Source organism: Coturnix japonica, chromosome 11 (genome assembly GCF_054131305.1).
Source record: "Coturnix japonica strain WE chromosome 11, WE-NBRP24, whole genome shotgun sequence".
Classification (NCBI taxonomy): Eukaryota; Metazoa; Chordata; class Aves; order Galliformes; family Phasianidae; genus Coturnix; species Coturnix japonica.
This window is the reverse complement of record NC_140673.1, coordinates 28135876-28161208: the sequence shown is the minus strand read 5'-3', so window position 1 is coordinate 28161208 and position 25333 is coordinate 28135876. Positions and strand designations below refer to the sequence as shown.

General features: G+C 42.7%; 1 protein-coding gene across 25 annotated transcripts in view; it reads right to left on the bottom strand.

The window, feature by feature from the left end:
- Positions 1 to 25333, bottom strand: part of LRRC7 (leucine rich repeat containing 7) — a 164654-nt gene that overhangs the window by 55489 nt on the left and 83832 nt on the right. For all 25 annotated transcript variants that reach the window (XR_014933066.1, XR_014933067.1, XR_014933068.1 and 22 more), the window contains 7 exons: positions 25005 to 25076; positions 17188 to 17383; positions 6284 to 6486; positions 3068 to 3185; positions 2386 to 2464; positions 1577 to 1666; positions 458 to 514 (listed from right to left, as the gene is read on the bottom strand). Coding sequence is in view for 20 of the 25 variants with exons in the window: in XM_032446216.2 (XP_032302107.1) it covers positions 458 to 514; positions 1577 to 1666; positions 2386 to 2464; positions 3068 to 3185; positions 6284 to 6486; position 17188 (548 nt within the window). In the remaining 5 variants the exon portion in view is untranslated. The remainder of the gene's footprint in view (positions 1 to 457; positions 515 to 1576; positions 1667 to 2385; positions 2465 to 3067; positions 3186 to 6283; positions 6487 to 17187; positions 17384 to 25004; positions 25077 to 25333) is intronic.

The following is a 25333-nucleotide window of genomic DNA, read 5'->3' as shown; positions in this document are numbered from 1 at the left end:
CATTGAGCAGAGTGCTCAATAACATGCAGTTCAGCGTTAGTAAAGTTTCACCAGCAGTCTACTATTGCCATTCTAAGTCTCACTTACAATGGGGACACACAGCCTCCATTTGGAATGATTCCCAGAGCCGTGGATATTTTTCCATTGGTAAAGATCCTCATATAGAAAACACACAACGCTGGTCTGAATACAAAAGTGTATTCCTGGCTTTATAAAGTGGAACTCCCGACATACAGCACAGGAAGTGTGGATGTTTACTGCTGTAGCTGGCTAGTTTACAAGCACCCATCTTCCATTATAACACTTGCTTTTTGCTAAAAAGCATTAGTACATCATCTTGGAACAGGAGAAAAAAATAGATGTGAACAGAAATAACATCATCAGAATGCTACCAGTTAAATTATTTTGCACTGCAGGAAACATCAGGTCAAAGAGAGTTACATAAATAATCACTTACTTTGGTAGAGTTTTCAAGTGATTTTCCCTTAACTCCAATATTCTCAATTTGACAAGCCTAGGAACAAGAGAAAATAATTAGTTCATTCTATGAATCAGTTCAGAAGCCCACCCATACTGCCTTTTGATATTACTCCTTAGTGAAGTCCATTGGTTCCCTAAGTGTTAGTGTGTGTCTGTGAGGAAAGCTGAAACCACACAAAGCTCCAGATACTTCTCTGTCCAATACAATATCCATTTTCTGTTTCACAGAATCTCAGACTTCCAGTTCTTTGTTATTATAGACACCCACAGGATTCCCCTTTCCTACCAAAAAGAAAAAAAAAAAGGAAAAAAAAGGAAAAGGCCCATTGCAAATCCTGCACTTGCACTTAGCCAGGACTAAAAGGAACACCTCCAAGTGATAAGTGCAGAGGGGTTTACATGATGCTCAGGCAGGCTCCATTCCCCACTCTGCTCAGATGGCTAAATGAGACTGTAAGAGATTAACTGAACATTACTATAGCAGAAGAGACAAAGCAAGAGCTAAAATCTGGAGCAGAGCAATAGGAGAGACACAGCTGAAGAGCTGTGTGTGGTTAGTGAAAAACAGTGCAATTCCTGTACGCTAATGTTGGGAGCTTCAGAGACATGACAAGGATTAGTAAGTGCAGGATGCCAAAGGGATGATATTGGAGCTGCATAAACCTTCTCTGTTCTCCTTGCTTTTATATTCTTGCTTTTGTTGCTTCACCACCCTCAGCCATTCCTTATCTTTCTTTCCGACTCAGACACGTTTTTCTTTCTCTTCACTCCTCAATAGACATACACCACACCGGTATTTTCTGCACTTGCCACAGTTTAATAACACACTTGACCAAGGACAGGCCTCTTTTCTCCAGTTCTTATTTCTGCCCACCTTTTCCCTAAACCAGCAAAGTGCTTCACTTCATCATAGAATTCTTGCTGACATAAAATTCTCTCCAACAGTAATAATTCATCAACATAGGGCTGAGGAGACAAAATCCATACTTTCTGTTGTTGTTGTTTAAAAAAAATAAATTACAGTTTTAAAATGGCCCTTTAAAACCCAAAGCGGGTTCATATGAAAGAGCAATGCGCTTTGATGACTAATTCTTACCTTCCAAAGTTAGCTGGGAGAAACTCCAAAAAGGCATCATTCAGATAGAGCTGGGTCAAATTTAGAAGTTGTGTGAAGCCATCTGGCAGCCTACAAAACAGTTAAAAGCTTAATGCTCACACTGAAGTTGCTATGGAAATAATAACAATGTATATTTAGAAAGAGAAAGATGACTTTCTTTCTCACCCTCTTTTCCTACCCAAATTATCAAGAATTTACCGAGCAACTTTTTGTGGGTATTTTTGACTGCTCTCATCTTTTCCACATTGCTATAACCACATAAAATCCAACTCCTTGGCACATCCCAGTTGTATCGTCCTTTCCTCCCTTTCAAGTTGAGGCTTCTAAGCCAAAGGTGCCTTCCTCCTCCCCTGCCCTGAGATACCGAATTTTTGTTCTTTCATTTCCTTCACTCTTTTTCATGTAACACAGGATTACAACAAAGATATTTGGTATATTTGGTGACAACTACTGCAGCTTTTGGGCAGGAGTAAGGATTTCTGAAGCCCCAACCTGGAGATTATGGCACTGGAGGACGCAGCACAGCTTACTCCCAAACACATCCATTACCAGCCCTCAGGCTGCACCACTCGCACTGCTACACCAACACACTCCTTATCACATGGACACACGCCATGCTCCCACACAGAGCGCAGATCTCTTCACACCCATCTTGGATTTCAAACAGTTGAAAAGCAATTTTTGTTAATTCTGTAAATAAAGTTGGCACTGGGCATCCAGATTTTAGTCAGCTTTGCACACATTCTCTGCACAAGCAGTAATACAAACACGAGGCTCCTGATACTCACTTTGATACCGGATTGACACTGGCTTCAATAATTGTTAAACACTTACAACACTTAATATTCTCTGGGAAGTCTTGAATTCCTGAAAAATATTGAAGGAAGTATTACACGCATATAAAAACTGTTCAACCTGTTTTGATCCTAAATGAGATTGCTTCAGATCAGACAAGATCTAACAGTGATATACATACTTCAGTATTACAGTCCAAAAGGTACTTGAGCAGTAAATGAATAGACCACAACATGCAACGTGGTTTGCAGTACAAATTCCATGTTGATACTTCAGGTTTTCTAGAGTTAGAGTGACACAGTTTGTACTGATATTTGTGCCTTTCATTTCTCTCCCATGTGCCCACCCTTTTCTTTGCCCCATCTCTAGACTTATACTGATATAGTGCAATAAAACAAGGCCCTGCTCCTCTATTTGCAGTGCTTACCAGGCACAACTTACCATGGTGTTCTATGCTAGTAAAGCCTCTGTTTTATTTATTCACTTCATTTGGAGAACAGTAAGTGAGGTGGTTATCCACCCACACTTGTTAAAAGCATCAGGTAAGAAAACAGGGAGTAACATGGAGAAAAAAAAAAGTACATTTTCTAGAACATGGTTGGTAGAATTTGGCCTTCCTTGTTGTTTGTTTACTCCTTACAGTTCTTTAAGATTCTCATCCTTTTGATCTCTTACCATTTTTACTGATATCGAGTTCTCTGAGATTAACGAGGCTGGCGATGGTGGTTGGCAGACTGGAGAGGTCATTGTCTGGTATGCTCAGCTTGCGCAGCGCCTGGCAGTTGAACAGTTGCTGTAACATAAAAAGATACTTCAGAGCGTTTCAGGAAAAATCAGTTTGGAATCACCTTCACAAACTGAAACAACAAATATTACAGAACTACGGAAGAATTCAAACATGCAGAAGTATTTTGAAAGGCCAGGATTTGGGAAGTTGTCCTTCAGGACTGCTCAGCGCACCAGCACTGCTTACATGCGGCCAGAAGGAATTATCAGCACAGCTGGTGAGTGGCAGAAATGCCCAGACACTGCAGAGCGCTCTGCACAGAGTGCACGCTCACTTTAGGAAGAGCAAAACCTGCTTTCAGGGCCTCTACTCAAAGCACAGCATTTTGGACAGGACTGAAAAGGAAGGGCAGTACCACACTCCAGCGTTTGCCTTTGTGATTTCCAGCCATGTTGCTGCAGCCCATAGCAACATACAGCTTTGGTGTGCATACAAACCATACCGTGCTGCTAGAGCTGCAAAATGGAACTCCCTCATAGTAGCCTACAGCTCCTCATGGAGGATATACAGACCTTCATGGCAGCCCTACAGCTCCTCACACTGCGCTCATGTACCACCTCTGCTTCCCTCCCACTTGTGCTGGCAGCGCCAGGGTGTGAGGGACAACAGCGGGTGTTATCCTGCATGTCCCCACTTCCCCATGAGACAATGAGGTGTTGCAGCTGATAACTAAGAGCTCCTCATACCTATTATAACAACACACTAGATTTATCTTTATTGATGTCTCCCAGTACAAGTTTAAACAGGCTTTTCTTTATAGTTATTTATAGAGGACAGTTGCTGTGGGGAGTTTTCATTTCATCTGTGCTTTTCTGCACACTGATTGCCAGGGATTCCACCTGCATCAAAATCAATTCTTTTTTTATGGCATTGATTCGTTTGACTCATGCAAATAGGGTCATATTTGTAGTGGCAGCCCATGATAAAGAGCAAAGGCAAGAAAAAAAAGGTTTTAGCTAAATTTGGGAGGAAATAGAGACTAAGAATTGCAGAATGATACCATAAATCCTTAAAAGAAGAAAAAAAATAAATTAGGAATGAAAAATCTTGTTCCAATGAAGACAGCAGAAAGAAACCCACATCATTATGTTGCTGAAAGTATAAGATAAAAACTCAAGAATGCAATAGACAAAATGAGTTTGATGTATCAATTTAAAGACACAAAGTGCACTGGTTCCCAGAGAAACAGGTAACATTGGTACGTAAGGAGGTAATAGAACCTCTACCTGTGCTTTTCTTCATGAGGCTGTAAAATATGGTCACAGTGCTCTGATGACAGTAAGCTTTAATAGACCACTGAGTCACTGCGGTACGTAATACTGGTAAGTAATAAAAATAGAACATTGACGAAACTGATTTCCTTTCGGAAGCAGTTACTGGATTTCACATTCCCAGAGAAAGGAAAGTCCTGCTCGCGGCAGTTCATGACATGGAACACCAACCTCGTGTGAGGAAACGCGGTGCCTTGTGAAGGAAAAATGGCTTTTTGTCACCTATGGTTTAATTTAGGCATTGGACAGAGCTCGACACATGGCAAAAACTATTTGGAGCAGAAAATTTAAGAAAGAAATTATTTGGACTGTTTCACTTATGGCAATGATTAATAAACTCCTCAGGCAAAGAGGTGTAGATGGTATTAAAAAAGCCAACCAAGGATCCCATTTTTCTTCCCATAATTGCACAAGACCAAGACTGTGTTAAATGATGCATTTACCCACACTCAACACTGATCATAAGGACTTTTGCAGTACACAGTATTTGCTTCAAATTGTTACTTATGAACAAAGAGAAACGAAACGCGAGGTGCAAAAATGGAGCCCTATTCATTTAAATTGCCTCCAGGTATGTATTTATCTGCTGTTTCATTTCACAAATAACATGTATGAATAGATGGAACCACAACACAGTGCAGTGCAGGGCTCAGCTCTGACTGACATTATCACCTTCATTTGAGTTTCATTATTTCCTTTAACTGCCTTTCCCCTTGGCTGTCACCTTACATCCCAATGTACTGTACTCAGCACTGCCATTTCTCTATATACCATAGTGAAGCCAATTTTCAAGAGGCCAAAGAAATATATCAAAAATCACTGGCTAATTGCAAAGCTACACATATTTTTTTTTCAGTATGATTTTTCAATAGCACTATTAAAATATACAAGGTTAGGCATAAATTGTTAATAAAGTGGAAACAGTCCTGAAAGTACTTGTGTTCATAGAGAAATGATCTATGCTCAAACCAGTGTATATTTATGGGGACAAAAAAAAAAAGCCTGCTTCTATGCTGTACTTCCTAGAAGGAGGAGAGATAAGGCAGTTCTCTATATCATTTTTTCGTGACACTTGAAGATTGTAGCTGCCCTGCCTTATCATCTGTAAATAGCTTCTTGATTGAGTGAGTAATCCTCAGCAGTGAACCATCGTATCTGAATATGAGGATCCGTGTAATGGAAAAAGTACACTTTCTACATTGGGAAATGGGATTTATATAAAGTCTCTGTATTGGGTAAGTCAGGAACATATTGGGAGATGATGAAAAATGGATTACAGTGGAACAATGTTTAATTAAAAGACTTGTAAGCATCTTTCATCATTGTTGAGAAAAATTCAATTAAGGAACGGATTACATTACTTCACGCTTCATTATGTAGCTAGCACCTATTATTAATTGTTTTTTCCACTACCTTGCCCTCTTTTGTTTCCAGAACATTCAAGTTACACTAACTTTTAATTTCTTACAGTAAATATTAATCAACAGAAGACTAAAGCATCTGTAAAAGAAGTTTTGTGCAAGAAGGATCACTACAGTAACTTGGTTGTAGGACCTCATTTACGGCTGTACAGATGTCACCCAGGCAGTGTCAGCCTCTTTCCCACAAGGATCAACAGCTCAGCCTTGCCAAGGCTACTTTTCTTAAAGCACTGCTACTGATGCTCCAAATGCAAGACCACCTGCCCCATGTGGCCATGTACTCACGGTCTCTCAAAGCACCACGTCATATTTAGCAGCCCATGAGCAAGCCCTGTTCCAGAGTTGGAGCACACCTTCAATGCACGTTCAAGAACACAGCTTTGCCAACCGTAACACAAAGAACAGAGATTACCTTGGGTAGCTCTTCGATTTGATTGGCATCCAGATAAAGCTCCTCTAACGTGCGCTCGAAGTTGAAGACCTCCTTTGGCACCTGCTGCAGGCCGCAGTGCGAGTAATCCAGCACGGAAACGATCTCCTCCTCACCGCGAAAACAGCGGCAGGGCACCAAGCGGCCAATAATCTTCCTTTTGGTTGTCATCTCCAAGCAGGGCACTGAAAGAAATGGGAGAAAACAGCTTTCTGAATCTATCAATGTGTTTGGGCCTATTTCATCAGAATCAATGTAAATATAGTAGCCCATTAAAGATATATATTTATCCAGCAAGTATCAGTAATCTGCGTTCTCTGTATCTTAACCTGCTTTGTGACAAAGCACAACCAACTGGGCCTGCCAGAGCAATCATGAAAAGCAATCTCAACGTACTGTTTGTTCCCCTACATGGTGACAGAACAAAACATGCCAAGGACATCCCCAGTTCTTGCTTTCTGTGACAATGGAACCAGCTACGCAAATCTTGTGGGTAGGAAAGAAAACATTTTCCAGCTAAAGCGTGCTCTGTGCTTTTGCCCCCTGCTCGGGTTGGGCTGTGAGACAGTCAGTCAGTCAGTCACAGCCATTTGGACTCCAGTTCTCCCTGAGAAACACATATTCTATTTCCCTAAACCAACAGATTTCTTCAGCTCCCCATAATTACTGTTGGGGTGCACTCATTGTCTTTTTGAGCACACAGATGAAGAAAAGAACATGTAAACCACCTGATAAGAAAATAAGAATAACAGAAAGCCATCAGTTTGTTTACCTGCCCTTCCAGCTTCTCTTGTATGATCTCAGGCTGTGGGAACTCAGATAAGGGACTCAGCAGAAATCCCATTAATTTTCCTGCAGCTCAATAAGCTACTGGGAAATTTCCCTGCTGACTTCTACCCGACTCCTGGACCAGACATCAGTTCTGCCCATCTTCTTCATGTACACAGTCCTCACACACACCCCAACCTCATGTGAGGAACAGTTCACACAACAGCATTTTAATATTTTTCAGCAAAATAAGAACGTTTTAAACAACTGCTTCTGAAATGAGCAAACAGAAAGCAGATTTTATATACGTCAAGCAATCAGCATCTCAAAGAGATACCGACATTGAGAAGTTATGCTAACCAGATTATAGAGAAATGAGGCTGTTCTGAAGTATATTACCATAAAGCCTACAAGAACAAGCTCTTTGTTTCCTATTTTGTAAAGCACTTACAAAGTTTTGTAACATTTATGGAAAGAATATACTCAATTTGTCCAAGTGAAGCAAAGCACATCAGGATCCTCTTTCACAGTGAAAAGGCAACCATCTACTCATGCAAAATGTCAGTGGAGAAACACAGTGTGGTTCTGCAAAACAGCTTCCAAAAACATCACGAGTTATAGAATCCAGTGGCAATCTGTGCTTTCCTTTGCTCTCTCACCCATTAAAAGAAGCTTCCCAAACACAAACAGCCCCTTGTCACATAGGTGTAACTGAAGAGAAACAAGTCATTCCTGCCCCTGGACAGAGCTGAGAGGGTCTGCATACGAGTGAACATAGAACATTCATGGTGCTTCAGGTGCTATTGGTGTGAAACACAACATGAAAAGAGGGAAAAAGTATTTCCTTGGTCTGACAATACCCTGCGTACAGCTCTCCAGAACCTTTAGTACCATTTATGTCATTGATATCTGGGAGGAAAACAAACTCAAGCCTTCTATTGGCACTCAGCAATGCCAAGGAGATACATATACAGAAGAAATGCTGTTTTTCATGTTCTCAAGGTGCTGAAGTGAACTCTGTGTGCTCCCAGCTGCCCATTGGCTCATTCTGACTTAAGGGTAGAGCTTAAAACAGAGAAAAAAAGTAGTCTTGTAATTTAGCTTGCGCAGATGCTGAGGTAGGGGGCATAACATAGAAGCAATGAAAGAACTTTCATAACAAAGTTTACATAAACATTAAAATACCAGAAGGCATATAGATATGGAAATAGATTCAATTCATTGTCAAGCTAACATATCACTAAAATTTAGATTATTATTTCACTTCTCATCCTGTGCTTTCCCCCATCCGTTTGCCCTCAGCTCAGAGTTTTTGCCCATTTCTGATTACCCACTCCCTCCAAAGCCTTCTCGCCCCCCAGCACACCCATGCAATCAGCCCATTTGGTAGCATGAAGTCTGTATTTCCCTTCCAGAAGCCATCCCATGTGCTCACGTGAGAGCGCAAGATCAGAACAGCTGATGGCTGTAAAAGCATTGGTCACCCAACGAGCTGTTCACAAGAAAAATGAGCTCAGCTTCCAAGATGTGCTGCCTCTTTGTATTCAAGCAGAGGAAGCAACATTTGCAACTGCGTATTTCAGAGCATGACACAATACAAATAGATGCCCTTGGAATATCAAATTATTTGTAGCTTTTGAAGGCATTTGAAGGTAATGAACAATTGAGTGGTGACATGTACTTCAAAAACTACCCGGAAAAACATCCTTCCCATAGGCATTACAAAGCACTTAGCTCTGCATTATTCTCCTCCACTGTAGGCACATGCATAAAACAAACCTCACATTCCATTTTAAAAGAAAGCCAGAACAATAACAGCAGGATGGAGCAGCTCAAAAAATGTACAAATAGTGACGCAGGGAGAGAATGGCACTAAAAATAGCAATTACAACAGCAAAAGCGTTGTTAAAAATAGGGGGGTTTGCTTGTACAGAAGCAAACTCCATTGCCACAGCCCTTAAAACGCTCCATAATTTCTTATTCAATAAAAAATCAAACAGAACGCTGCTTGGATTGACCAGCAATCTCTCCTTAAGAACAGATGAGTGCAGAAGTAAGGAAGGTACCTGACGCTGAGCTAAGGTGTGCTGCTAATGACCAGTGTGAAGTAACACCACCACAGGAAGCTCCCCTTACCCCACTTTCTGGCAGGATGGCCACAGGAAAGCACGGAGCTGAACATATTTCAGTGAGAAGGAGTTTTGCAAGTGTCCACAGCCTGCTCCTCTATTTACCCTCTGTAATTATAAGTGAAATGAGCAATCATGCAGGAGAAGCCTGCTAGATGTCTCCTGGGGTTCACGCAGTTCTTTGCAATCCATTCAGAAAGCACCAGTATGGAATTAAAGGACCTGTGATATGATGGAAAGAAGTAAAATTTCATGCCCTGTGGACTAATGGTAATTAAACTACTCATTAATTTCAGCGTTATTAATTCCTACCCTGGACTAATCCCAGTTTTGGTAATTACACTTTTCTTACCTACATTTTATTCCTTCAAAATTCTCATAAAGTCTTCCTTTTGTTCTGAGAGTTACTTGCTCTGCGAGGGCTGCACCTTCAGATGGCTGGGGAGCAGGTAAGGATGGTCTTGGACTGCCAGCCAGGGGCTGTCATTGTGCTGTTGCTGCTCCTGCACGTTCCTTGGTACCCTAAGTGATAAGGTCTGCCTTCTTCCTGACAGGAGCACCCGTGCATACTGCCCACCCCCATTTAAAGCTGTGAAAGAAGCGTGCTTCTCTTTAGCAGAGTATTAGAGGTCACTGCTGAGAGCAAGTTGTGTGCTATATAGCGAGTACCACGTGCTAGAAAAGACTCCATGACATTCAGAAATCAAGAAAAGTCAGGGATGAGGCTGCCTGCTCAGTCTCACTCAATTTAGTGGAAGAGTACTAAACTGTCAACAGAATTCACAGCAACCCAGGAAGCCCCAACACATTGTTCTGTGAGCTGCTGGGAGCACACGGCCATTTCCACATGCAGAAGCACTGGGAGGAAATGCAGGTCTTGGGAGCTGCTGTGATTCTGCTTAAGGAAATGTTTTGTCTTTGTAACCAATAATTAAACAGCTGCATTCATAGAATGCCCTGGGTTGAAAAGGATCACAGCAACCACCCAGTTCCAGCCCCCTGCTGTGTGCAGGGCCACCAACCACCAACCAGCAGCCCAGGCTGCCCAGAGCCACATCCAGCCTGGCCTTGAATGCCTGCAGGGATGGGGCATCCACAGCCTCCTTGGGCAACATGTTCCAGTGCGGTTACCTGATTGGTTTTACTGTAAAAGGTGCCAAGTGATGCCTTCTATGAGTTTTACTTTTTCATTAACAAAACCCAGAAGCTCTCACTTACTGGGGAAGCAATTTGGAGGAGTTATAAAAACTAGCTTCAAATTGCCTTTGGAAGCCAGTAGATTTCTTGTTCATTGAAGCAAAGAATTCCCAAGTTCAGCATTGGCCCATGTTATCTGACATGGCATCACCTGCACTGCTGGCACTTCAGAAAACTCTGAGAAACTGCACAGCCTGAGTGATGAGCTGGTGCCAAAGAACTGCTGAGACACCCTGCGAATAGAGGGCAGAGAAGTGTGAATGAGAGCATTACAAGGCTGGAATTGGTGATAATGGTAACAAATGCCAGAGGGCTCCAAAAATATTAATTATATTCAAAGCTGCAGACAGTTTGCTTCACTGAGCTCTTTGTAATACATCCCAGATAAGTGATTATTTTTTTGTTCCTTTTCTTTCCCTTATTATCAGCATAATCAACAACATTAATATGCTAATATGTTGGGTCTTTGCAGCGAGCTACACTACCAAGCTCAGAAATCACAAACATTCCAACTCCTCCACCAGCCCCGAGCTCCATCACCCCTTCGAGCTCCCACACGGCCAACAAGCCCAGCAGTGAGGAAGGCAGAGGGCAGCTCTGTGAGAGCCCCCCACACCCATCCCACCTGGGCTCCAGCAGCAGAGCCAGCAGCTCCCCATCAGGACCCATCTCTAAATTCATCTCAGGACCAGGCTGCAGACCGGGCTCCTCAGCTCCTCTTTCTTTGCCTGATCTCTTTTTAAACCACACCTCGCTGATGGTGGTACTGCTTTTTCTTCAAGTCCCATTGAACAACTAGAAGCATTTGGTGTCCTTTATGATTCCAGAGCTGCCAAAGGCACAGAACACCTCCCCTGACCTCGGGGAGATGGAGTTGGACTCCATGATCCTCATAGTCCCCTCCCAAGTTTGGATATTCTGATTCTATTTCCCATCTATTCCCACAAGTCAGAATTTCACGTGACAGTTTCTCTGCAGGAATGGATTTGTTATCAGGACTATGAATCTGAAGTGGAACAAAGATGAGCATATGGTTGGAACCGAAGGAAGAAGAGCCCACCCTCACATTTCCTTCAGGCAAAAGCCTTTTCCTCGCTAATATTCTCCTACCACTGAACAGGCATCCACTCTTACTTTCTCTCTGCTCCTTTAATTAAGTGCTCTGTGTAGGTGATTTACATGGTGTCCATTTTCAATCTGAATCATTAAAATAATTAGGGAACTTCAAAGCACTCCGAGTCCTCTTAATTTTCAGTACAACTTTTCATTTATAATAACAGCACTATGAATAATTTAGATATCTTAAACACTGCAGAAAGATTATATCTGCACATACAAGCCGTGCCTCCTCCATCTGGCTTCTAGTGCTTAAACACACCACTCACCTTTCTGTTACGGGCACCCTGTGGGCACATCTCCACTCTTAAGGCTTCGTCCATATCTTCAAGAAGAAACAGCTCAGTGAACACAAAAACATTTGGCTTTTTGTAGCCTATTCTGTGGTTTGTTCCCCCTCAAAGCTGTTTTTTCTTCACCTTATGGAAAGCTGCAGTTTTGTTCTGTTTGTTTTTAGACAAGAACCAACAGAACTTCAATAATTGTGTGTTGATAACAAGCATGGAATATAAATAATTGTGCTTTTAATTGCCAGAAATTACAATCAGCTCGATGGCCCACGGCACAGATCTCTATGGAGGAGAGAACCCAGCAAACTAAGATGAGATCTAGCTGCCTTTAGGAAAGGTGCTCTTGAATCTGGGCCATTTCCATTTAAGCTTAGATCTTTGGTGTGCTTCAGCTTTAATCTGAAGCAAAGCTTTAGCTTAAAGATGATCTGGGGTGAAATTTAGTATGAGCTATGCTTTATTTCTTGCCTTATGGATTAATACATTTTGCTGCCCGTACGAAGCCAGAACTGCTATCCAAAGGAACAGCATAGAAAACATGATTTACCTGCTAAATACATTAACTAAACAAATGACTATTCAAATATGAGCTGTATAACTTTCATTAAGTCTGGCTTTCTTCCTCATAGAGGAAAGGGATCGCACAGAATACCCAATTACTTCCCAGCAGTTTACATCCCAATCCGTCTGCATTATTCGTGACATATTAATCTGCTTAGCAGGAGCTTACTGCAGGAAAACGGCGCGCATTTTGCTGAGCTGGCAGAATGGAAGTTCCAGAGATAATAACCTGCAACTCCAAACTGCAGCTAGAGAAAAAAGTTTTAATTAACGGGGACAGCTGTGGCTCACAGTGAAAGCTGATCTGAGAGCCCACACACAGGGGTGCTGGGCAGGGGCCTCTGCTCCTCCCTCAGCACATGGAGGTACTGCCACGTGCCAGCAGACACTGCTGACATCCATAACAGGCTACGCTGATTTTCTGTATGTCATAACATCTGTTTGTAGCATATTTCCAAGTTTCGCCAACTTTCTCCACCACTGAAACTCCACCTTCTGTCCCTTACGTTGCTGCTGCCCAGAAATGTTCCAGCACTTCCTTGTATTCTCACCAGGTTTGGTCTCACCCACAACCCGTGACCCAGAGGACACAATCCACACCCCGGCTCTGCACCACAACGAAACCTGCTTTAGCACCACCATCCATGCTTTTGCCACCTATGGCCCATGCAGGGCTGGCTTGGTCCCCACCATGCTCACCTTGTACAGGTGGTGTTTGGACTTCACCATCACTCAGTCCGCCTCCTTCCCTTTCCAGGTTCTGTTCTTTCTTCTAGAAACACACTCTATATTTTACATAAACAATTCCTCAGGCTTATCCAGACCTTCAGCCTTTCTAAGCCTTCTGCTCCTCCAGCAGCAGTAACGTCTCACCTGCCCCATTCTCCCCTTCTGATCTCACTGTGCTTCTTGTTACCCTCTTTCTCAGAAGTCCCTCTTTGCCCTACTCATCTCAAGCACAGATCTGAGCTCTGAACCCATCCTGGCCTGCACCCCCAGCTTCCCCTCCCAGTGCCCCAAATCTCTCTATAAGCTTTACCCTACGGTGCATAACCACCATTTCCAGCAGTCACACTTCCTTTACTTCACAGTTATTCTCTTTTCCAGGAGTTCCTACATCAATATTCAAATTCCCCAACTTAATTGCACAGACACAAATTGGCTCCCCAACCATTCTAGCACTGCTCATTGCAACTGACGGCTCCCCCTTTCCTTAAGCCCTCTCTCTGCACATCTTAAATTTCACCACAAAGAAAATAAAAGAACCCTTTCACTTCCCATCAGTTCAAGTTCCATCATTCTACCCTCCCTCGCAGTTGCAGATTCAGGTTTTCTTGATTGCTCCCCATTTCCCTCCCCATACCCACTAATGCTGCACATCTGAGCTGTAATATGCTTGCGTGTATGTTCACAAATCGGATTAACAAAACTCAAAAGCTGCTGGACCAAAATGACAGCACAAATGTAATCTTAACGTAATTCTCACAAGTACCCAGGAAAATGGGTGACTGGAGTGTGAGAATACAATGTGTCATCCCCATAGACATTCATCTCTGTAAATACCTCACAGCCTACAAATACCAGCTACATCTCCTCTGGTTTCCAATGCACGTAGCTGCCACGGTTCTCTCCCATGTATTTTTAGGCAGAATCAAGTAATTAAATTTGCGCTGTGCCCTCTCCCCTCAACACCAATTAGTCCCAGCACTACCCTGGAGCTGTGACGTAGTGAACAAAAATACCCTCAATTAAACACCTCCAGAACTCAGGGCGGTCTCCTAGACCACCTTCATAGTTTACAACACATTCATACTCAATTAAGCTGCTTGTTTCAGGAAGGGCTGCACTACTGAACAACAGAGCTGCGGCTCTTCCAGGAGGGTTCATGGAGGTGACTGCACAGAGCACTGCCCAGCCACACTCATCACAACCTTATGAGCTTCAAACCCATGGGCAGGAAGGACACAGAAATGGGGATCCTAAAGGAAGGTGTAACGAGAAGCACAGCAGGAGAAAAGCTGTAGGACAATGTAAAAAAGGTACAGGGCTCCTGGAAGGCGTTAATTAAGCCATGGCAAATGTGCATACTTATTTACTGATATTTCACAGCTTACTGAGCAGACAGAAAGAATGCTGAAGAAAAGCCACCACAAGTAGCTGGAATTAATCATTCCCTGTCGGTGTTTACTTACTATTTGCTTTCACTTCCCCATGGAAGATGGTGGGTGGCAGATCCTCCCTTCCAACAAGTTTTTACACTTAAATGCACGTTGCAGATTTTTCCACTCATTGTTTAAGCACTTTGCAGCTCTCAGCTGCCCCACCATCCTCAGCTGAGATCAGAGAAGCCCCCCAGCCACTCCAAACTCATCTCTGCCGTTATGTGGAGGGGGACTCGTCCCCTTTAATGACCCTCAGCACAACAGAATCTCTCTCAGCTTAAAGCAGTCCCCCTTGAAATGCTGCCAGCAATACTCAGGTTCCTATTTTAGTCATCAGACCACCTGGAAATTCTGGTTGACCATGCAGCTGGGGTAAGGAGCAGAGCATAAAGAGCAATTGGGCACTGGGCTCACCATCCCTGGGAGTGTTCCAGAGCCATGGGGACATGGCACTGAAAGATGTGGGCAGTGAGCATGGAGGTGGGCTTAGAGGCCTTTTCCAGCCTCGATGGCTCTACGGTTCTGTGATTCTGCATTTAGGGTTATGCTGGAAAACAAAGAGATCTGGTTTGTTCCATCCTCCTGTAGTACAACCACTACACTCACTTCAGGCAGTAGGGCAGGCTGTGCTGTGAAAGGTTCCTGTGTAACCACAATAACATTGTAAAATCAAACTGGAATATTCAGAGGCAGCTACAGGCTGTTAGCTTACATCCATCCATTCAATTTCCAGCCTGTGTCTCTTCTCTCTATTCTTCCAACAGATGAGTCAACAGCACTCAGCCATTTTTTGGTAATTTTCTCACAGAATGCCATGGCAGCCACTGCTGAATTTGAGATCCTTGCACAACCCACATGCTCACACTATGCCAGGAAGCACAGCTGCTGGCACAATGAAGCTGCCATCTTGCCCCATCTTCAGCCAGGAGGAAGCCCAGGCTCAGGAGCAATCAAGTCCCCCAGGCTCCCCTCCTGGGCAGTGGCAGAGGACCCACCTTTATGTGCAATGGATTTCACCCCAATGCAAGGGAATAACAACCCAGGCTGTTCAAAGCAGGGAACTGGGATAACCCTGTGTTCCTAAGGGCTTCCATCAGCAGAGGGCTCTAGAACTACACTTGTTTAGGTACCGTTTTCCCTCCCATGATTAATCTGTCTCAGTTTTTTTTAGTCAATTAACATGCTGTTCTTATGCTACAAATGTTCTCTAAAAAAAATTCTCACAGCTGAGCTGTCAAACTCTGAAATTCAGTACATTGGGATGTCAGGTTTTTACAAACTTCAGGACTTTGTTAAAGTATAATCAGAACTTTAATACCCAATTATGCAATCTTAGTAATAACATTCCAAAGAGAATTTTATTGCTTTCACTGTAAACTGGGATCATCAACCAGAACTGTGCAAATTGTTCCACTCAAAAATACACGGGCTTGATCCTTAATGGAAGGATTTATCAGATTTCATCTGAAATTGCAGGTGTGAATGTACCAACAATGCAAGATCCAAGTATCTGGGCACCTTCTCTCCATTCAGCAACAGTGGAAGTCTGTTTTTTGCTTAGCGTTTCCCACTATTTTGTCTGATCACAGCTCAGCTGCTCACTTACAAAGCTCAGGTCCTCCCTGCCTTAGCTCAGTTAGGTCAGCTCTCTGAGGGCTACAATGCCCCCCCTGAACAAGCGCAAGGAATACTGGAAGTCCAAAGACATTTCTCACAGCCTGAAACAGAAGTTAAACCATGAACGAAGCACTAAGCAAAACACTGGCACTCACCCACCTTCCAAAGTAAGCCTTAGCTGTGTAAGAACAGCAATAGCCTTTTGGCAGTAATTTATAGATAGGCACAGAGCTCCCATTGTACAGTCTGCTCTGGTGGAACATGGAATTTGTCATCCCCAATTGAATTAGCAACACTAACATTTTAATACGCATGTCTCCAACTACCAAAATCATTTGGACAACCACAACCCGTGACAAAGTCCTTTGAAGCAGGTGCTGTGCTAATACCAATCAAAACCAAAACAACGTTCCCAGATCAGACTGAACAACAGCTACGCCATAGAGTTCATATCACTACTTGTAGGACTGTTAGAGCACACTCCTTTCCCACTACCAGACTCCATGTGTCTTACCTTCATGTGACTCACAGAACGCAGTGGAAAGGGCTGCTGTGTGGATGTGGATGCCCACAGAGAAAAAGAAAACTCTACAAAGTGTACACCGAGCAGCACATATCACAGAGCTCAGTGCTGGCTGATCACCAACCAACACCACACATACAGAAAAGAAACTGGAGATTATGCATTCACTAATTTACTAGATTCACTCTTTACCTCAGAGGTGATTCTGATAGGATCAATCAAGAACATTTTTCTGTTGAGTCCCATAGTGACAAAATAAAAAATATTCATCCTCTACATAGCCTAAAAAAGGGCAAAACCCCAAACCCTCCTTCTTGAGACTGGGATTAAAAGAAACAAAGCCATTTTCATAATGGTCTGCGTATCTGCTTCTATCTATTAACTGGTATGTAAAGTTACCCTTTAACTACTGCCACAAGATGTAGGGGAACACCAGAGTTGTTATTGCTTGTGGACTGAGTGGCTATGCCCATGAAAAACAGCATTTAAACATGATTGCTGCAAGGTCTTTCAATATACTCACTGTTTTCCAACTGTCAGCTGTACTGGTTACGACAGTTTCACACAGTGTTGTCATGCAAGAGAGGGACTTGCAGAAAACTCTTCTGCAGCAGACATTGCACAAGGCAGCAAAAAGCACCGAGGAGCACTGCCCAGGCTTCAGCTTCAGCGCCAGCTTCTCAGCATCCAGAGAGGTTCACCAGCGTGATGGCGTGTATCTGCAGACAGAAACCATAGAACAAGAGTATAACTGCTCAGATGGACAGGTGCTTGCTGCAAGAAGTACACTGATCTGAAAAACGAGGACAGACACAAAGATGGTTGCAAGATCCAGATAGTGCCCATTATTTTAATGCAGGAGAAAGTAAGAGAATTTGGAGTGGGACATGAGTGCCTGAACACTCATGAACAATCAGCAGCAGTCAAGATGATTAGAGAGAAGACATGCAGGAACAGCTAATGGCAGTAGGGAACAGGAACAAAAGGTGAGCATGTGGCTGAGGGAAAGGATTGAATCAATACAGAAGGAAGAGCAAATTGTAAACTGCAAAGGGAAGCAATGATAGCTCAGCTGACAAACCACAGCACTTTGATCTCAAAGCAAGTGCCACAGACCTTGCTGTCTCTATAGAGGTGATTACAGTTTTGCTGGGTCAAGTGACATATGGATCAGGACTGCCCACAGTACAGTGCTGTAAGTGTCACTGAACCGCATCAGAAACTGAACATGAACATCTGAATCTCAGCCTGAATGAGGGGGAAAAAAACCCATTTGGAACAGCTTGGAATGTATCCTATTTCTCCCTCCCACCAAGGAAAACAGATGGTTCAGAAAGATGAACAACATCCTAACAGTCCATGCTACTGTTCCTAAAGAACAAAAACAGAGAGGCAGAGGAGCCTAGGATGGGAAGGAGCGTCACTGGTGAACCACGACACCCTACGCTGGGTTAAAACATCTTTAATTTCTCACCCAGACTCCTCTATCCAATCTCCAGTCAACAGGTTTCTTCCTCCTGGTGAGTCCTACCAAAACGCCCTCCAAGAACTGAACTTGGTCTAAAATTCAGACTACTGCTAATAACTGGTTTAAAATTACTTGGAGGCTGTTTAAGCCAACTCCTTTGCCAAAATGCTCTCTGTAGGTATGAACTTGGTAGAATAAACACAGGACATGCAGAAGAAGCAACAGAAATTAATAAAGACACTGAAAACATTCACCCTTGTGGAATCTCTTTCTGATATACGTCTACCTGAGATAAACTAAAGAAATAAGTATTCTAAAACATTGTTATTTAAATAGAATTTGCCTTTTGCCTTAATAAAAACATAAATACAGCTATAAAAAGTGATGCTTGAAATGTCTTCTCTACCACCAAAATGAAGTCATATATACCATGGGTCTTTGAGCAACCTGGCCTGGAGTGGGAGGTGTCCCTGCCTGAAGCAGGGGGTTGGCACACTCAGTGATGTTCTCTTCATGAAGTTACCCCACCTTTCCTGAACATACCCAGACGTACCTTCTGCTCAGTTCTCAGCCAAACCATTAATTTTATTTTCACCAGAGGAGATGTTTGGATGAAAGCTGCTAAGTTGCCCTATTCAAATAAAACTGGAAAACTGTCAGAATCTTCTAATTAAAGTCCTGCTCCTTTTTGCTCAAAGTAATCTCTAACACATTTAGCCTATCAAGTCAGACAGGGAGCACTAATTATTCCTCTTTCCAGGTTGAAGCTAAGCACAGTGATGAAGCAATGATAAATTTCAACAAGTCTCTCTCTTATTATCTCTTTCATATACTGACCACATCCAGATCTCAGCATTCAGTGTATCAAAGGACCAGCACCAATTAAGTCCCTCAGGTTACTTTAAATTGGCATGCGCAGATGAAAGAGCAAGTATAGCTGTGTTCACTAAATTCTACCAAAGAGACATTTCTGTTTATACACCTGGGCTGATTTCTTTAACATAAAATATTTGAAGGTCTTTTCTTAGCTAGAGAGATCTATAAAACTAGCAGAAGTAATAGGAGAGAGTTTGCACCCACGACTTCAATTTGTGATAAAAATGGAGACAAGGAAATGGCATTCCTCGCTCTGCATCCCAATGTTCAAACGCTGCAGAAAGTAACGTACCTGCCCTGCACCTCGGGGGGACACTGAGCTACCCACAAATGGAGCCAGTCAAAAATGTCCCTGTCCCCAAAGGGATGCAACCTCATTTCATGGCACAAGCAAAGAGACAAACCCAAATGACAGGGCTGGAGACACAAGGTATCCCATGGGTACATCTCCTTCCATTAGCTGAATGGAACATACAGCTCAGTAGGTACCCATCCATGTCCTGGTGTCAGTCAAACAGTATGGGAGGTTTATAAATAACCAGAAAAGCCCCACGTGATTTACTATTTACTGTATAACTGAAAGGGATTTTGTGGAAAAAATGTTATGAGAACAGTGTTATAACCAAACATGTAGATAATATTCTGTGCACCAATGGGTGACATCACATCAGTGAAGGCTGGGAATCACCCACCCTGAAGGGAGATCTCCTGTGCATGTCGGTGTCAGGGAGCTCTGCAGAGCTTGGAAGCTCCTGGGGGCCAGTTTGGAAGGTGCTGAACTCACTATTTGTGAACATTAATTTCTAACACACCAAATTACAACAAAGCAATTTCATTTTGTCACTTGCTATGATAGAATAAAAGGCGTTACTGAGCAGACAAAGAGCCTGTCTTCTGGGTTTAGAAGATGATTACCATGGATGTCAGTCTGATGGAGAAGGAAGCTCGCGCTGCTTCAGAGCAAGTTGCTGCTCAAAATTTCCTCAAGTTATTTCTTTTTTCTCTCAGGGAATTTTCCTAAAAAGAACCCTCAGCTTACAGACATCTGAAATTCAAAAGCTTGACGAGAGATCTTCTGAAATACAGTATAACATGCCATAGCTCCCAGACCTCTCACAAGGAGAACAGCTCCCAATACTGGGAGCCAGGAGTTGGGCTCCATGATCCCTTGATCCTTATGGGCCCCTTCCAACTTGGGAAACTCTACGAATTTCACTGTTCTCCACACACTGACAGCAGCTACATTTGAACCCGCAGTGTTGGGACCTTCTGAGCCTCTTGCATTTGTTTCCTCAACATCAATGGCTCATCATGGCTCATCTACATGCAAAGTGCACGTGTTACGAGTGGAGCTGATTCTAGAAGGAGTGCACCATTCTGGCACCGAGTGCCACTGAAGTTGACGATGTTAAACAAAGATAAGAGAGGAGGCAAACAGAGGATGTTCACTTCCTCCTCTTTTCCACTCCCAAAACATTCCATCAGTCAATAAAACATTTAAATCAGCCACACTCCTCCGCCTAAGTGTACAGCATTGCCCTTTCCAAACAGAAATGTCAGACTCTGCGGTGACTAAAGATGACTCACAACAAAATCTCAGCTCAACGCTCAGACAAAATCAAGGTTTGAATTTTGCACGTAAACACTTCCCTTCAGAAGTACATAAACATATATTTCTGTACTTTTAAATCACAGGTGTCCAACCTGTTGGCTCACCTGGGCCATGTTAAGTCAAGTGGAATTGTCTTTGGTTGCATACTAACTAAAAAATGCTGTTAGCATATAGAAGTGACACACAGATTCCCAGTGTGAGGACACACAGAAACTCTCTTGTCTTCAAAGCACAAGAGACAAGTTGCACAAAACCTGAGCGTTTTTTTGGTAAGGGAAAGAGAAGAATCAAAGACAAAGCTGCGCGCTGCTGATTTCTGGTTAAATGCAATTGATCAGTCACTACTCTGATAGAACTAAAAGTAAGTCTAAAATTGATAATTCCAGCACTGCTGTTACAAATGTTGGGCACATTACAGAAAACATTTAAATATCTACATTTCTGTACAGAGACAAAAGTAATGCACACAACACTGCGCTCAAAAAGCTCAGAGGTAGCGTTAATTAACAGCTCAGATGCCATTAAGCTTCATGACAGTCAGCACACAGAACATTAGATTTATCCCCGTTCCAAACTTGTTGTTCGGCTTCTTGGAAGGCATTGTATGAGGTCAGTGTTGCAAAATGAATTTCCAAAGTTCCAATTTCAGAACCAAACCTTTGTGTAAAAACACCTTTAGTACATTCCATGTGACTTCCTGCTGCATCACTATGGCATGTCTTATCATTAGCAGCCATGTAGAAAAATGAAATACTCACTGAACTAATTAGAGGAGCAGCTGTTTTCAACACCCATGTGTTAGACTGCGATAACATTTCTAGATGACTGAAAATAGCTGCTCCTCGACACACTCACAAGGTGTCCAATATTTCCTGATCCCAACCGCTGAGATGTTTCATTGTAACACAGAGGAAATCTGGACCAAGAAAAAGAGGCCAATTGTATCGATTTGTACTGGATTGAAGTTGAAATAAAATGAAACAAAGACAATATTTTGACTTTTGTATATACAAACATCCATATGTTGTGTCAAATAATCTCAAATGACACCAAACACTATTTTGAACTTTTAGTGACAAGTAATTGAAACAGAAATTAAAGCATCTCAAAGCTTTGTTTAAATTGAATTCTGGCATTTGGTGAATCACGGAGGTGAAATGCTCACACTTCAGAATTAGCTCTTCAGCTGCAAGTTCTGACAGCCCCAGGAATTCTCCTCAGTCACATCTAACCCTGCTCTCCGGGTGAGGAGGGACAGAAGCACCGCTAACGGCCAGCAGCTCCAGTGGGTCTGATTAATTCCTCTCATGTGGTAGAAACGCTCTCACTAAAGCTTCAGGAGATGGAGTCTGGGCCCATTGACCTAAAGACACAGCACTGACATCACTTACGCTTTTCCAGAAAGGCATACGAGTATTTGTAAACAGTCCTGACTGACAGCCTTTATAATCCTGAGCACCTGCCCATTAATTTCTAGGATGGCAAACCCTTCTCCTAGCAAGGCTCTCCCACGTCTCCAAAACAGCAAAAATAAAGTAGCTGGAATCTACCTGATCTCCTTAACAGAACTGAGAAATTCAGCACAACACACCCAAGGATGAGGTCCTGGGTAAAGCCCCTCCTGCTTTACTTGTTACTTCATCACATGGATGAATACCACAAACGGTTTGGTGATAACGGCACATTTGCTATGGATTTCAGCAGTGATTGCTCAGGCTGCCAGCAGAGCCAAAAGCCACTGCTGAAACACAGCTCCAAATACTCCAGCTTTGGAAAGGCAACAAATACCAGCTTTTCAGCTCTCCAGCACTGCTCTACATTCAACAGATAATACAGTTCTGAGCATTTGTCTCTCCGTGTGTTGCATGAGATGCAGACAGCACTCCTTGGAAAGAGAGTTGCTTATGCAGAAAGCATCTCAATCACTTAGCCAGATAAAGCCATTATTTAAAAGGCATTATTAGTAACACGGAGAAAGATAATCTACACAACTCCACATCAGGGATAACACTGGAGTCTCTGACTAGTCTGCTACAACTTAAACAACACAGATTTAGTTTTTTTAAGGCACACTGCCCTGTTTTTTTGTATGTTCAGAGTAGACAAAGTTAGATACAGTGAATGGAGAGGGCTGCCTTAAAGAAGGCATCAGCTCTGCAATGCCTTCAGAACGTCTCCCAGACAGACAGAAGCCATTAGATTTAAATTATTACTGGCACCTTTTGCAAAAAGAAAAAAGCCTCATTCCTCAGCAGTTTGATGCCTCATTACACGTTTCTTTCTTCAACATTTTTAACCAAGGAAAATTAAATTCATCGCCAAACTGAAAGGAGGAAAAAGCTGACAGGCACTGGAACCAGTGAACAGCCATAGCTGGAGGGGCCTCTGGTTCAAAGCCCTGCCAAGACCATGCCCTGCTGTTGGAGTAACTCCAAAAGTGAAACTTTAAAGCCTAGAGCCTCACAGTAAAAGAACTCCATCATGTTCAGGTGAAATTCCATTTGTTTCCATCAGTGTCTACACAATAAAAATGACTGGGCTCCCAGTTGGCCTAAATCCATACTGCTACATTTATTTATTGCACATTTAGCTCTCCTGAGATAACGGCTCCACAATTTAACACCAGAAAGTTAACCAGGAGAAGCAAACAAAAATACATCCTGAGTACAGTTTGTACTAATCAAGTAGCATTATCAAAACTGAGTAAGAGCTCAGCTTTATTGAAGACCTCAGATCCCATCCCACATAATTACAGCACAAGAGTCTGTAGCAGGGAACCCCATGGCCCAGGGTTGGGCACTTTGTAGCTGTTTGGAGCTTGCAATGTAACTTTTCCTATTTGTCTTTTCCAAATTTTAAATAAGTTAATTGAAGTCAATTAAGATGCATTTGGTAACCATGCAAAAAGTAAACATGGATACACAGTTAAATGGTTAATAAACTGCAATGTGATGAAAAGCGCAGCAATGGCAGCATAGTAACAAAGTCCTAAGTTGCAGCAAGTGAGAGCTTGCTCAAATACAGCAGCTGTGGACACAGAAACAAAAGATAGGAACCACTTACCCTTAGAAGGCCTCAGGTATGCAGGGATCTCCAGTGAGATGCCTTCACCTCCACTGCCAATCCTTAAACGAGGGCTGCGAAGGGGTGGATCCTGGCTCCAGCCCTTCCAGTCATTCAGGTGCCTTGCCTTGCCTTGCATTGCATTGCCTTGCATTGCATTGCTTTACACTGCACACACCTGAGCCCCCCTGAGCTGGCCCTGCCTTCCCATCAGGTGCTGCATCACTGTTTCAAGCCCTGACTTAGCATTTCTGTTATGTATACTATTGCAATTTGGCTTTGTTTTCAATTATAACACATATATAGTACATAACATACTTCCAACAAACTGTGCACATCATGTAATTTGTACCAACACTCCTACAAGCCAGAGCAGCTTGGCAGATGTTCTGATACCACAATGCCATTTTGATACAGCACGGCTCAGTAGGGCCCCTCATCCTGCCACAGAGCAGAGAATTTGTTTGGAGCAGCTTTGAACTTTATGTGTACAATCACTTTCACTGCTCCAGTCCCAGCAGTATAATGATCACATTTTAGAAGGAAGAAGTAATATTAACAAAAAAGCTACTCTTACCAGAAAGAGGCAACAGAATCTATGGAGAAATTTCTCCAGTGGTGCTGCCTGTTGCTCACTCTTCCTTTTGTGCTTATTCACTTCTGTTTGAGTGCCTGCCTTGCAAACAATCTCTTTTCCTTCTGCTCAAAATGCCATTAACAACAAAAATACAGCAAACCCTTCAGAAGCACCAATACTGTTATCATTGTCTGAATAGATCTGAATTTTAACTAACTGCAATGTAACCTTTTCAAGTAGATTTACAGCTTATTAAATGAGACAAAACCTTCAGTTCCAAGCTGGAAACAATTCATTGATAAGATTCTACTGACACTGTGAAGCTGCAGCAGCACATTTCTGACTGTAAGACTCCTGGATTTCTGTCTCTGAAGGGAGCACACCCCGATATCCCGGCCCTCAGAGGATGATTGCAGTGGAGTGGGGACTCAGCTGCACTCGTGTACATCTGTACCAGCACCATTTGTTTCAGCAGATTTCAGCTGAAATAACTAAAAAGCAACGCTTGTTTTAAAATGAATGAGGGAGTGTTAAAGAACTTGCAATTTAGCTCTCTCCACACTATATTGTCAGTTAATCCATTCAAATGATTCTGCTTCCCCTTTTTGTTCAGGCATTGGGATGAAAATCTAGTGGCTGCTGCTTGGCACCCTTTCAGAATCAGTCCATGCATGTGCATCCATTCAACAGCTCCAATTACAAGAACGTTAATATTTATTGAGGAGAAACTGAGCATCCACTTACTAGTCACTCGTTGCTGCAGGCTTCTACGTGGTGACCATTTTGATTCACAACAGTTTTTCATGTAGCAGGTTCCTTAAACAGGAAAAGAAAGAGTGAACTTTAATTAAGTCTGGTCAAAGAGGGCCCAGTTTCAAGCAAGTAGGTCAGTGCTTCCTTTGAGAACATTGCTTTGAATGAAGTCATTACAGCAGTGCTTATGCTCCAAGCTGCCTATCTTTTAATTTACACTTTCTACACTTAACATAAACCCAGCCTGACCAGTTAACTTCCAAATGCATGAAGTGAAATGAAAGTGACTGAAAAATGAAAGGAAGAAGGGCAAAGTCACG